This window comes from Coregonus clupeaformis, chromosome 21 (genome assembly GCF_020615455.1).
Source record: "Coregonus clupeaformis isolate EN_2021a chromosome 21, ASM2061545v1, whole genome shotgun sequence".
NCBI classification, from domain to species: Eukaryota; Metazoa; Chordata; class Actinopteri; order Salmoniformes; family Salmonidae; genus Coregonus; species Coregonus clupeaformis.
Genome location: NC_059212.1, coordinates 11227099 through 11241032, shown reverse-complemented (window position 1 = coordinate 11241032; position 13934 = coordinate 11227099). Strand labels below are relative to the sequence as shown.

At 42.5% G+C, this 13934-nt stretch overlaps 1 protein-coding gene across 4 annotated transcripts in view; it reads left to right on the top strand.

Moving 5' to 3' along the window:
- LOC121534918 (anion exchange protein 2-like) overlaps positions 1-7507 on the top strand; it is a 54494-nt gene extending 46987 nt beyond the window's left edge. For 3 of the 4 annotated variants that reach the window (XM_045206209.1, XM_045206210.1, XM_041841539.2), the window contains 4 exons: positions 676-929; positions 2986-3155; positions 5966-6139; positions 6380-7507. In XM_045206209.1, the coding sequence (XP_045062144.1) occupies positions 676-929; positions 2986-3155; positions 5966-6139; positions 6380-6457 (676 nt within the window). In that variant the 3' untranslated portion in view covers positions 6458-7507. Of the gene's footprint in view, positions 1-675; positions 930-2985; positions 3156-5965; positions 6140-6379 lie in introns of those variants that run through there. The other variant, XM_045206211.1, reaches the window with a different exon arrangement.
- Positions 7508-13934: the final 6427 nt, after the last annotated feature.

The following is a 13934-nucleotide window of genomic DNA, read 5'->3' as shown; positions in this document are numbered from 1 at the left end:
AGAGAAGGAGCCAGTGAGATGATAACGTTGTTTCGCATCACCCAGAATGTGTAGACTCTCGAGCAGTAGCGATGACTACTAGTATGTGTTTGTACTTCCTTTAATCAAAGCCAAACTGTCAAATCGTTACACCTCTGAAGTTCACAAGCAATGTTATTCAATTCAAAATGTTGGCTAGATATTTCAACTCTGTATGGCAAGCGTAAATGTCTGACTGAAAACATTTGAGGCTGCTTTGAGCCACAGCTCGTTGTAGCTACGTTAAATCTAATCCCGTCATAACATCATTGTTGTAGCGAGACAGCGTGGTATCGACAATCCTCACGACCAAGGGAAGAATCTTGTAGTGTGTGACCCCCGTCTGTGCCACATCATTTAGTGTGAGCACCAATACATTGGCAAGACAAAAAAAAAACTACAGGAAAGATGGTCATTTAACTTGGTTTAGCGATGTTAGGAGTTTGAAAGTCGTAGTGTACACCCGGCTTAAGGGACCCCTCCAACCCGTTACCTCTGCACCCCCATCTTACATATTATAGAGTAATACAAGTCATCTCTCTCTCTCCTTCACTCAATCCCTCTCCCTCCATGTTCCTCTCCTTTTATACACTCTCTCTCTTCTTCACTTCCTCTCTTTCTCTTCCACACTCTCTTTGGTCTCTCTCCTTCCGTCAGGCTGATAGTCAGTAAGAAGGAACGGATGCTGTTGAAGGGCTCCGGCTTCCACCTTGACCTGCTCATCATCGTGGCCATAGGTGGGGTTTCGGCCCTGTTCGGTCTGCCCTGGTTGGCCGCTGCCACCGTGCGTTCTGTTACTCACGCCAACGCCCTTACCGTCATGAGCAAGGCGGTGGCCCCCGGCGACAAGCCCCGTATCCAGGAAGTGAAAGAGCAGAGGGTGACGGGCTTCCTCGTAGCTCTGTTCGTCGGTAGGCATGACCCCTCTAACTTAGGGCCCAGGCCTAAATAGAGAGTAGGGTCGCAAAATTCCAGAAACGTTCTCAAAATGCACAGGTTTTCCAAAAATAGCTGTTTTCACATGTTGGGTTAAAATTTCACGGGAAACCATATTTTCACATGTGAGGAGAATAATATGTTTTCAATGTGAAAATGGTACTTTGACATGTGGAATTGCAAATTCCCATGTGGGGTTAAAATAATGTTGTTATGTGAAAAGATGCTGTTAACATGTTGCAGTAGTAATGTTTCCACCGTTGGAATTAGGGTGACCACACCTAAAAAGGTCAAATGTGGGACAAGAGAACGATTTTGCGGGACATTCGAGGAACAGTGGACAAAATACATTTCTTGGGGGTAGGTTAATGGATGACATTCAAATGGCTCTGGTCATACGCTCTGGTCATGCAGGCTCTGAGTCTGTGAGTATCCATAGCAACAGCTCTGCTTTGGTTGCTCTGCTCAATGAAGAGACATGAGACAGCAGTAAGCTGTTAGCTACTTTTCGTCACTCTAAACTCAGACAAAACTCAAGGAACATTGTTATTTTCTGTGAAATAATCTCTCCTGTTTTATATTTGATGAGGTTAAAGCACTGTTATGACACCTTGTTATGATCTTAGTCAGAAATGACTGTACTGCGCAGCAGAGCACGCACAAATGGCTCAGCTTCAAAAAACATTTAAGAAACAGGCCCTACCTGGCCCTAACCCGATGTATAATGTCTGGGTCCATCACACTCGGGTTGCGTAGCAGAGCGTTACAAGGCGGTGGCCCCTGGCGACAAGCCCCGTATCCAGGAATTGAAAGAGCAGAGGGTGACGGGCTTCCTCGTAGCTTTGTTCGTTGGTAGGCTTTACCCCTCTAACTTAGGGCCAAGGCCTAACTCGAGAGTAGGGTTGCAAAATTCCAGAAACTTTCCCAAAATGCACAGGTTTTCCAAAAATCCCAAGGGGCTTGAATTTCCGAGCTCTCCCTGTAGATTTTGCGGTGACGTAGAGTCCCCATGAGTGACGGAACACTGAGCCAATCATTACCAACACCTACGCACTGTATTTTCCGCTGGCTGCCCCACCACCACAGATAGCAATGAGCTAGCCTGAAACACCTGAATTTTTGAGCTGCCTTACTCAAGAAAGCAAAAAAGAGACCATATTTGTATGCGGCTTTATTAACTGTTTGCAAACTGATATGTGACACGTATTAATGCCAAAATAACATGCAAAACAGACAACAACAAAAAACTGCCCTGCCCCACCTGCCCTGAATGACGGGTCGCCACTGGGCGGGGAGACACTTTGTTAAGGTTTCAATTAAGGATTGCCACTTTAAAAACCTTTAATAGAGTAATAGTGTTATTATATGGTGCAATCCTCTAGTGAGTGAGTTACTTTTGTGCCATTAATATCAAGGAAAACTTCTGAAATCGAGAACCAAATTCTTAGTATCGCAAACAATATTGAAAGCAAAACATAAACCCAAAAATATTGATAGCAAAAAAAATATTGCAAGGAAATAATTTTGAAATGTGAGAACAAATGAATTGATATATGTGAAATATTTTATATGATAACGTGATTAAATAAAATGGCTCCCTCTTTTCTGCAATTTTTGGTTACGTTACCCCGGCCTTTGCTTTCGCTGACTTTTTCCAGTTGTAAGATTCATTCAAGCAACATAGTGCTCTGCATCCCACTGCTGGTTTGCCTCTGAAGCAAAGCAGGGGCAGTCCTAGCCGGTCCATGGATGGGAGACCAGATATAACTGGAAGTTGTGAGAAAAAAAAACACTTAAAAAATGTATTTGTGAAACTTCACGTGTCTAAAACGAAAAATTCAGCAAAAATTGTTTTTTATTTTTCACAAGTGATTTGTTCACGCGTGTGTTTATACGTCTCAGAAAGCCACGTTTTTTTCACAGGATTTTTTCATGTGTTTCTTTTGTAAGGGTCGAGACACATGCTTCATGTAAATGGTGTGTTCATTTCCAAGGAAAATGTATCTTCTCACGTCTGTCTCCCCTTGCTAGGTTTGTCCATTGTGATCGGCGATCTCCTGCGTCAGATCCCCATCGCTGTGCTCTTTGGGATCTTCCTCTACATGGGCGTCATGTCCCTCAACGGTATCCAGCTCACCGAGCGCATGTTGCTGCTTCTGATGCCCCCCAAGTATCATCCTGACCATACCTATGTCCGCAAGGTCAGTACCGCTATACCACGACAACATCTATGTTTGCAAGGTCAGTACTGCCAAAATCCCAACCACACCTACAGCTGCAAGGTCAGCACTGCTTGAATCTCAACCACACCTATGTCTGCAAGGTCAGACCACACCTACAGTGCCTTGCAAAAGTATTCATCCCCCTTGGCGTTTTTCCTATTTTGTTGCATTACAACCTGTAATTTAAATTGATTTTTATTTGGATTTCATGCAATGGACATACACAAAATAGTCCAAATTGGTGAAGTGAAAAAAAAAAAAAAACTTGTTTCAAAAAATTCTAAAATATATAGAAAGGAAAAGTGGTGCGTGCATATGTATTCACCCCCTTTGCTATGAAGCCCCTAAATAAGATCTGGTGCAACCAATTACCTTCAGAAGTCACATAATTAGTTAAATAAAGTCCACCTGTGTGCAATCTAAGTGTCACATGATCTGTCACATGATCTCAGTATATATACACCTGTTCTGAAAGGCCCCAGAGTTTGCAACACCACTAAGCAAGGGGCACCACCAAGCAAGCGGCACCATGAAGACCAAGGAGCTCTCCAAACAGGTCAGGGACAAAGTTGTGGAGAAGTACAGATCAGGGTTGGGGGTTACAACAAATATCTGAAACTTTGAACATCCAACGGAGCACCATTATATCCATTATCAAAAAATTGAAAGAATATGGCACAACAACAAACCTGCCAAGAGAGGGCCGCCCACCAAAACTCATGGACCAGGCAAGGAGAGCATTAATCAGAGAGGCAACAAAGAGACCAAAGATAACCATGAAGGAGCTGCAAAGCGGAGATTGGAGTATCTGTCCATAGGACCACTTTAAGCCGTACACTCCACCGAGTTGGGCTTTACGGAAGAGTGGCCAGAAAAAAGCCATTGCTTAAATAAATAAATAAGCAAACAGGTTTGGTGTTCGCCAAAAGGCATGTGGGAGACTCCCCAAACATATGGAAGAAGGTACTCTTGAACCTGCGAGAAGAGCCCTATGGCTTCAGGCTATTCGGCGTGGGAGAGTGGGAAATATAGGGACCCAGTGTCCAAGTAGGCTAGACGTAGCTATGTGTGTGGAAAACATTTCATCATAGGTACATAGACGCGTGATCGAGGACTGCGTGGCCAAGACGAGGATCAGCCTGTTCCTGCAGGTGGCCATGAGTCTGGCCAACATCACGTGCTGTCTGGCCGCTCTGTGTGACTACTTCATCACCAGGGAGGTTAGGACCTCCAAGCCGACCTTCAACTTAAGGAGGTCCAGGTCCATCAGCCAGAAGAGAGCCACCACCAGCACCTCAGAGCTCTGACAACAGCGATGGAGGGACAAACACTGTGCAGAACTGGTTGAAATTACGTTTCAACCAGTTTTGCCCACTGGGGAGTTACTGGCTATAATCTTAATAGCTGTGTGAGAAATTCTGCCACTATTTGAGGACAAGGGACGTTGAGCAGGAATTTTTTTTATTTATTATTGAAAACCTACGCATTTTGGCACTATTTTCCCTTTTGACTGTCTGCAGCCTTACCTCGGACAAGAGTTAACCCTATCAGACCAGATATTTTTATATATTTAACTTTTACTATATTTCACTGCTTTGCTTAAGTAAAATGTTTTAAACTTCTTAGACTACCACAAAAATACTTGTAAAGACGTGAAGCAATTGAACAACAAAAAAAAACATGGAAAATTACCATCTGATCTGATTACAATTGTTTGTGCCCTGTGCAATGCCATCTATATGTGTACTGTATGTCCTGACAAGGGACTCACCACAGAACAACAAGGCATGTTAAGTAGGAGAAGTCAGTTCGACCCATGGGGCGGCGCACAATTGGCCCAGCATCGTCCAGGGTAGGGGAGGGAATGGCCGGCAGGGAGGTAGCTCAGTTGGTAGAGAATGGCGTTTGCAACGCCAGGGTTGTGGGTTCGATTCCCACGAGGGGCCAGTATGAAAAAAACAATTATAATGTATGCACTCACTAACTGTAAGTCGCTCTGGATAAGAGCGTCTGCTAAATGACTAAAATGTAAATGTAAAAATGTACTCTGGTCAGATGAGACTAAAATTGAGCTTTTTTGGCCATCAAGGAAAACACTATGTCTGGCGCAAACCCAACACTTCTCATCACCCCGAGAACACCATCCCCACAGTGAAGCATGGTGGTGGCAGCATCATGCTGTGGGGATGTTTTTCATCGGCAGGGACTGGGAAACTGGTCAGAATTGAAAGAATGATGGATGGCGCTAAATACAGGGAAATTCTTGAAGGAAACCTGTTTCAGCCTTCCAGAGATTTGAGACTGGGACGGAGGTTCAATCCAATTGAGAATCTGTGGTATGATTTAAAGATTGCTGTACACCACCAGAACTCATCCAACGTTGTGCCAGTAACCGAAAGGTCGCTGGTTCTAATCCCTGAGCCGACTAGGTGAAAAATCTGTCTGTGCCCTTGAGCAAGGCACTTAACCCTAATTGCTCCTGTATGTCGCTCTGGATAAGAGCGTCTGCTAAATGACAAAAAAAATTAAAATAAAAATGTGTTATGCACGCCCAAGTTTTCTGTTTTTTTGTCTTATTTCTTGTTTGTTTTACAAAAAAAATTATTTTGTATCTTCAAAGTGGTAGGCATGTTGTGTAAATCAAATGATACAAACCCCCAGAGTAGCTGATCAAAACTTTACAACAACACTGGTTCTATCTTGTAAAAGTGTCCTTAGGATCTGAAGGGCAGGGAAAGCCGACTCTTGACTCGGACTACTACTGCTACTCTAATATGTGTGTGTTACAGGTGAGGACTCTGCGCATGCACCTGTTCACGGGGATCCAGCTGGTGTGTCTGGCAGCGCTGTGGGCGGTCATGTCCACCGCGGCTTCGCTGGCATTCCCCTTCGTCCTCATCCTGACCGTGCCCGTCAAATGGTTCCTATTGCCCCGCATCTTCACCACGCGCGAGATGCAGTGTGTAAGTCTACCCCCCCCTACCCCCCCACACACACACACACAATCTAGCACTGTTGCCACCGCCTAAAAGAGTTAGGGTTTTATTGGTTTTAGTTTACAGTTGGATGTTGCTTCGGGGGCCTTTGCCTGGGAAATTATCTGGGAAAGTCTGATACCCTTTGCAGCTGAACCCTGGCCATAACATGACCCTTGACTTCTACCCCTGGTCTCTCTTTATGTCTGGTCTCTCTTTGTGTCTTAGTTGGATGCAGATGACGCAGAACCTAAGTTTGATGAGCGGGAGGGACAGGATGAGTACACAGAGATGGGGCCAACGTGATGGACATTCTGCCAACCAATAGACACCCTAGCCCTATACTCCAGGAAGTTGCTCCTAAGCCACCAAATCCTTTGTTTGTTCACCTGATATTTTATAACGCACCACTGATAGTTTGAAAGGTTTTACTCATTTTTTATTTTATTATTTTGAAAGCTTTTTAGGGTTCCAACTTCCAAATCATGTTTTTTGTCTATTTTCACTATTTTGCTTTTTGCAAGGTGGATTTATCCTTCGACATTATTTGAGTTACAATGTCGAATCGTGTTTTTAGGTATCTTTGGGGTGTGTTTTAATGTCAGGTGGGAGTTTGAATTGCTATGTGTCAAAGACTAGAGCCCAATTTCAAGTCTCCACCTTCTCCTCAAAGTGTGCATTGGAATTGGGCAGGAACCACCTTCACTGAGGTCATGACCTAAGAAGAAGCACTTTATTACTGATAAATGTATACAACATAGTCATAGACAAACATTTACCACTCAGTCTAGTGCCCACGGTTAGGCGTATCATTGCAATAGTCTTTAGAATGTTACATATTTATTACTACTATGGTACATTTTGCATTCAAGAGTGGGTAGAATGTACACTACATGGTTCTCAATTCCACATGATTTTACATGGCCCACCAGTATGGCAAATTCATTTAATTCATTTTGTAGCTTCACTGAGAAGCACTTACTATAATGCACACTGACAAAAGTGGTAAGCAAAGTAAAAGCAACAAAAATTCGATTCATCTAATGCTCCCCCATCAAGAGGGCCACTAGGCCACATTCAGTTAAACGTTGTTTTCAAAGAGGAAGGTTTCTGTGCCCATTCCAATTGCCTTTAGTCCAGTACAATATGTTTAACTTGTACTGTACCTCAAATTGCTTAAATACAAGAGTGGAAGAGCTTCGCATTATAGAACAATCAACCAATCATTAGCAGTGTGTGTTTGTGGGGCCTGTCCAACTGTCTTTTGGCAAATAGCATGTGACTGTGATACCATTATAACCTTATTATAAGGTTATAATGGTATCACAGTCGCAAGCTATTTGCCAATCTTGTATTTAAGCAATTTGAGGTACAGTACAAATTAGACATATTGTACTGGACTAAAGGCAATTGGAATGGCAGAGAAACCATCCATACAGAAACGTTTGTTTTGTAAGCAGGTGAGGGATAGTGTGTTAGCTGTAAGTGTGCTGCCATTTGCCATTGTAGTGTATTCCCCCTGAGTAGCCTATATCCAGCGCCTATTCAAGACTTCTGCAGAAAGCAGATATAAATAATGTATTGTTTACGGTGTCTTCTGTTTGTTTCTGTGGTGGCGTTATCACATATGATATGTGGCTATGCAAGCTGGTTATGATGACATATGGGCGGTACCAGTTTAAACAAGCCCACCAAAGAGTTCTGGTTGCGTCTCAGTAAGTTTGTGTTAGAAACGTGTGCAGTGATTGAATCGAATGTGTTTTTGTTCTAGAGGACAGACAGGGTCTGTTCAGGTGTTGGGGGTGTGTTTACAGGGGTATGATAAATTAAGAATAGGGGTGCCTACATCAGTTATATTGTTGTTTAAAGGCTTCACGACCAAATCGAACCGCCTCGTTCTGCCCCTATCCCGCCCCCGTGGACGCCTCTTCCCCAGAGCTAACAAAGGTGACATACTGACAAGATACAGGAGTCTCCTCTCTAACAACAGGAATAAATGTCTGCAAAGGCAGAAGGCAGGCAGAAGGAAGGAGGCGGGAACAGGCGGGAACATTCTAGCCAATGAGAGGGCAGAATGTTTTTATACGGTATATGGATACACCTCTGGGTTACCGTGTAGGCGTTAACCAGATTTGACAATGGGCTTGCTCGTAAAGTAGAGAATCCTGCACATGCGCAGAAGGTTTGGTTGTTTAGCTATCAGTAAGAGGCATCCAGAGAATTTGGACACGCAGCCACTGTTGTTTAAAAACAGCCCTTATTCAAATTGATTCATTATTTGCAATTGAATGAATACAGCCCTAGAAATAAAGTAGCACTACAGTACCCCCTGGTGTATATTTGGGATGGTACACACGAGAAGCCTTCATTAATTCATTTGGCAATCTGTGCCTAAGAAAGTAAATGTGTCAACAACAACAAAAAACCCTGTATGACTGACAAAAAACATTATATTTTTTGAAGAGCAGATACTGTAAGTCGCTTTCGACCAATCACTTGCTGCTTAGATCTCACCACTGTGCTTCTCCAAACATGTTAAAGATGTTTGGTCCCATTACCTACTTAATTTTCACTGTTGTGCACTCCTAGGTGTATAGTCTTGGTTTAACTGTCTGAACAACAGTATGTACAGTATGTCGGCTTTAATGTACATTAACCAAAAGTAGGAGACATTCTATTCAATACAATTTTAAGCATTTTTAAGTATGCACATCATTTTGGGCCTCAGTAGCTAATCATGTCTATAAAGCCAATGAGGATAGTCCATAAATAACAGCTGCTTCCATCTTAAAATGTCACTGAAAGTGTTGTGACAAACGCAGTTATAATACAAGTTATTGAGATTATGTTTACTTTCTACCACATTAAAGTGAAACATCATGCCGGTGCACTGAAAAATTACAGTTGTTTGCAAGTATTTCAAAAGTGTGTAGTAGGATAACAGTGTCTCATTGAATCACTGCAAAGGAAGAGCACTGGCTGCCATGTATGTGTTTGTTGTCATCATGTGGTCCAAAAAATTGCCTCCTTTGCAGATTTGCTTGCTGTTGTCACAGTTTTCAATGTGTGTGCTTTGTCAAGTTCACCAGGTCATATCATCTTTCCACACAATTATCCCAAAGCAATGTTGCAAAGCTAGCATCCAGAAATATGCTAAAATATTTTTGATATCTTGTTCTCTCACATTGTATTTTAACTGCAAATATTATAGCATGAGTGAGAAATAAAGAAGAAATATAATATATTACATACAAATATATCCATATATTTTCTTAGGAATCAATCATGGTTCAAGTGCTTTGGCTTTAGCTACATTGCAAGATGTTAAAATAGACAATCTGCCTTGCTCTTATCCATGTCAAGTTTGTAGAATTAGGGCTTTGACTGATTTTAAATGTTATTTTTATATATGTACAAGTAAATGTCTATTAATGATTAAATTAAACTGAAAGTTGTGTTTTCTTTTCTATTTGCAAGGATGTGTCTGTCCCTGTACAAAGATATGTGTAAAGTTGTTAAGGGAGGGATACCGAAACATGATTAATTTAAAGTAGACATTCATATTAAGGATAGGCCATATAAATGATGAATGGTACAATTTCTTCTTGTCATCATCATATTGTATGATCTATCACCTAAACAGCCAAAAAGAACGTGTATCACACACTGCTGTCAAAGTTTGAAATAAAAGTATCATGAGTCCGTGGCAAATTAAACTTGATGACGATAAACGGAATACGTAGGCATGGTGATGTCTGGTATATTCCTAAAACTTAAATAGAAAATGATGCTGTCGCTGCTTCCTGTTGACAAGACATATTGATAAATAGCCCAATGTCAAAACACAGTTTTAAAGTGTCCAAATCAATAACCAATATGCAGAAACAGTTTGTGATAATTGAAAACATAAACATAAAATGTACTATCTATACATAATCGTATAACTTGTATTTTTTTAAACATGCACCTTAAAAACTGCACACACATTGTCAAGTGGCAATAAATCACTCATCGATTGAAACTACCACAGCTCAAAAACCACACGGAATCTGGAAATAATGTGTACATCACTGGTTAGAGGACAATTTGTAGTAGACAGATAGCTATACTGAACAAAAATATAAATGGAACATGTAAAGTGTTGGTCTAATGTTTCATGAGCTGAAATAAAAGATCCCAGAAATTGTCCATATGCACAAAAAGCTTATTTCTCTCAAATTGTGTGCACAAATTTGTTTACATCCCTGTTGGTGAGCATTTCTCCTTTGCCAAGATAATCCATCCACCTGACAGGTGTGGCATATCAAGAAACTGATTAAACAGCATGATCATTACACAGGTGCACCTTGTGCTGGGGACAATAAAAGGCCACTCTAAAATATGCCGTTTTTTTCACACAACACAATGCCACAGATGTCTCAAGTTTTGAGGGAGTGTGCAATTGGCATGCTGACTGCAGGAATGTCTACCAGAACTGTTGCCAGATAATTTAATGTTAATTTCTCTACCATCTCCACGTCCAACGTCGTTTTAGAGAATTTGGTAGTACGTTCAACCGGCCTCACAACCGCAGACCACGTGTAACCCCGCCAGCCCAGGACCTCCACACCCGGCTTCTTCACCTGCGGGATCATCTGAGACCAGCCACCTGGACAGCTAAAGAAACTGTGGGTTTGCACAACTGAAGAAGTTCTGCACACACCGTCAGAAACCGTCTCAAGGAAGCTCATCTGTGTGCTCGTCGTCCTCACCAGGGTCTTGACCTGACTGCAGTTCAGTAACCGACTTCGATGGCCACTGGCACGCTGGAGAAGTGTGCTCTTCACGGCTGAAACCCGGTTTCAACTGTACCGGTTAGATGGTGGACAGCGTGTATGGCGTTGTGTGGGCGAGCGGTTTGCTGATGTCTACATTGTGAACAGAGTGTCCCATGGTGGCGGTGGGGTTATGGTATGGGCAGGCAGGCATAAACTACGGACAACGAACACAATTCCATTTTATCGATGGCAATTTGAATGCAGAGATTCTGTGACGAGATCCTAAGGCCCATTGTTGTGCCATTCATCTGCCGCCGTCACCTCATATTTCAGCATGATAATACATGGCCCCATATCGCAAGGATCTGCACACAATTCCTGGAAGCTGGAAATGTTCCAGCTCTTCCATGGCCTGCATACTCACCAGACATGTCACCCACTTAGCATGTTTGGGATGCTCTGGATGGACGTGTACGACAGCATGTTCCAGTTCCCGCCAATATCCAGCAACTTCACACAGCCATTGAAGAGAAGTGGGACAACATTCCACAGGCCACAATCAACAGCCTGATCAACTCTATGCGAAGGAGATGTGTGAGGCAAATGGTGATCACACCAGATATAGACTAGTTTTCTGATCCACACCACTAAATTTTACCAAATAGGGCTATCTTCTGCATACCACCCATACCTTGTCACAACACAACTGATTGGCACAAACGCATTAAGAAGGAAAACATTTCCACAAATTAACTTTTAACAAGGCACACCAGTTAATTGAAATGCATTCCAGGTGACTACCTCATGAAGCTGGTTGAGAGAATGCCAAGACTGTGCAAAGCTGTCATCAAGGCAAAGGGTGGCTACTTTGAAGAATCTCAAATATAAAATATATTTTGATTTGTTTAACACTTTTTGGGTTACTACATAATTCCATATGTGTTATTTCATAGTTTTGATGTATTCACGATTATTCTACAATGTAGAAAATAGTAAAAATAAAGAAAAACCCTTGAATGAGTAGGTGTGTCCAGACTTTTGACTGGTACTGTAAGTGTAATGCAACACTTTTTTTTGTTCATCACTTCCATTGATATCATGCTGAAATCCAGGGGCGTCATGCAGGCCAAAAATGTGAGGGGGAACAAAGTGCGTGAGGATGGCTTAGGGGTGGTCCGGAGGGGGACTATTTCCTCAGTCCAGAAGTTGGAGATTTTTGAAACACACTTTTTTTGGGGGGGCATATCTTAGCATACATCTTGAGCTGCCTGTATCCTCCTGACTGATGGTTATTTTTTAAAGAAACTAAATATGCTTCTCTGCTAAAATCTGGGTAAAATATTGAAAGGACTGAGTCTTATTGAGTACATCTAGTAATTGCTTGCTTTTCTAAAGCCTGATAACATTGCCAGCAGGTATGCCAGCTAAGATAGTTAGACAAGCTATCTACTCTAACTTGATTGATAGTCTGAAATGGCTTCTTGGTAGCTAGTTATGAGGTTGGGAAATTGGGAACCTATCTGGAGTAGCTAAAGCCAACTTCATACAATTGCTAGGTGGCTAGTAGTATTACAGAGAAACAACAACAACAACAAAATATTATTATTATAAAACATTTTTGGAACAGACAAATCTGTGGGGGCACGTGTCCTTGTGCCCCCTATGGATCAAGGCGCCTCTTTTGAAATCAATAGAACGGGGGCGAACGTTTGGGGTGTAGCGCTGTTTAAATGTACACTATTCAACTTGGAATAACCTATACATGGTTGGTTAGATGAGAATTTGTAGAAGGCTTCTACCTATATTTTGGAATGGCGGATGTTGATTTCGGGAGGCTGCCATCACGGAAAAGGGAATACTCCACTTTTTCTGTTAGTTAACTTCAACGAATTACGACCCTTCATAAGATATCAACAGTGACAACAGTTGCCTGATATTTCCGTGTATAGGTGTATGGCCACTGACCAGCGACTTTTATAGAGATTGTCCCAAATTTTCCGGCCCATTAGAGAAATAAAATTATACCTGCGTTCCAAGTCCTGCGAACGCCAGCGCATATGACAAAACCAACAATACAAAACCAAAGACATGGATCTGTTTTAAGCAATTGATCTTGTGTCATTGTGTTGACTATGAACTTTTATACTAACATCACCAATCTGAAAAGGATGTGTAATTCCCCCCCAATTCGATGTGGTCAAACCGTCAGCTTGTGTACTGTCGTAACACATACTGTCCACACCATGGAAAGTCAAAAATCACACATTTCTCACTAGTTTAACCATTTAGAGATGTAAAAAATGCTCCTAAGCACAAGCACAATTTAACCAGGCGCTCTAGACTAGAGCGTCCATAGGGTCTGTGCAGCAGGCTGAACGTTTGACTTCTCTAGAAATAGGTTCATAACCTTTAATTGCATTGCCTGAAATACCACAGGCCTACGGTTATTATTACATTCCAGTCTCAACTAGATGAGGTGGGATTCCAGTGAAAGTCTCCTCCTTTCCCCATCTATTCGGCCAGTTTCAATTAATCCCACGGCAGTGAGTGTGCGTGACGGCTGTGTTGGTGAGGAGGGTGCAACTGGACCAGCAATTCGGTGCGTTCCTGCAAGTGGGCATTCCTGCATCTGCATACTTCTATTGGTCCGTTTTTAAATTAGGACAGGCGGGAGGCGCGGGCTCTCCAGTACATTAGGTGGCATTAATGCACAATGACATTGGCTGCGGCCAATAAACCCCACAGAAGAAGGGGTGGGGGCAACAATGGTAGCTAGCTGTACACTGGTAGACAGTGTTTTTTGCTCATGCCTGTCGGGAACTGTTTTCCCGCAGTTCTGTGACTGACGGCGAGGGCAGATGGGAGCAAAGGAAACTGTGTGCTAGCTTTGCCAGCTAGTCCTAAGGAGGACTCCGGTACACAGCAGGCGGGAGGCAGGGGCGACACTGTGTGCTAGCTGGTCAACTAACAAACTAGCTAGCACACAGTGTCGCTAACTATCAAGCTAGGTAGTACACGGTGTCGCC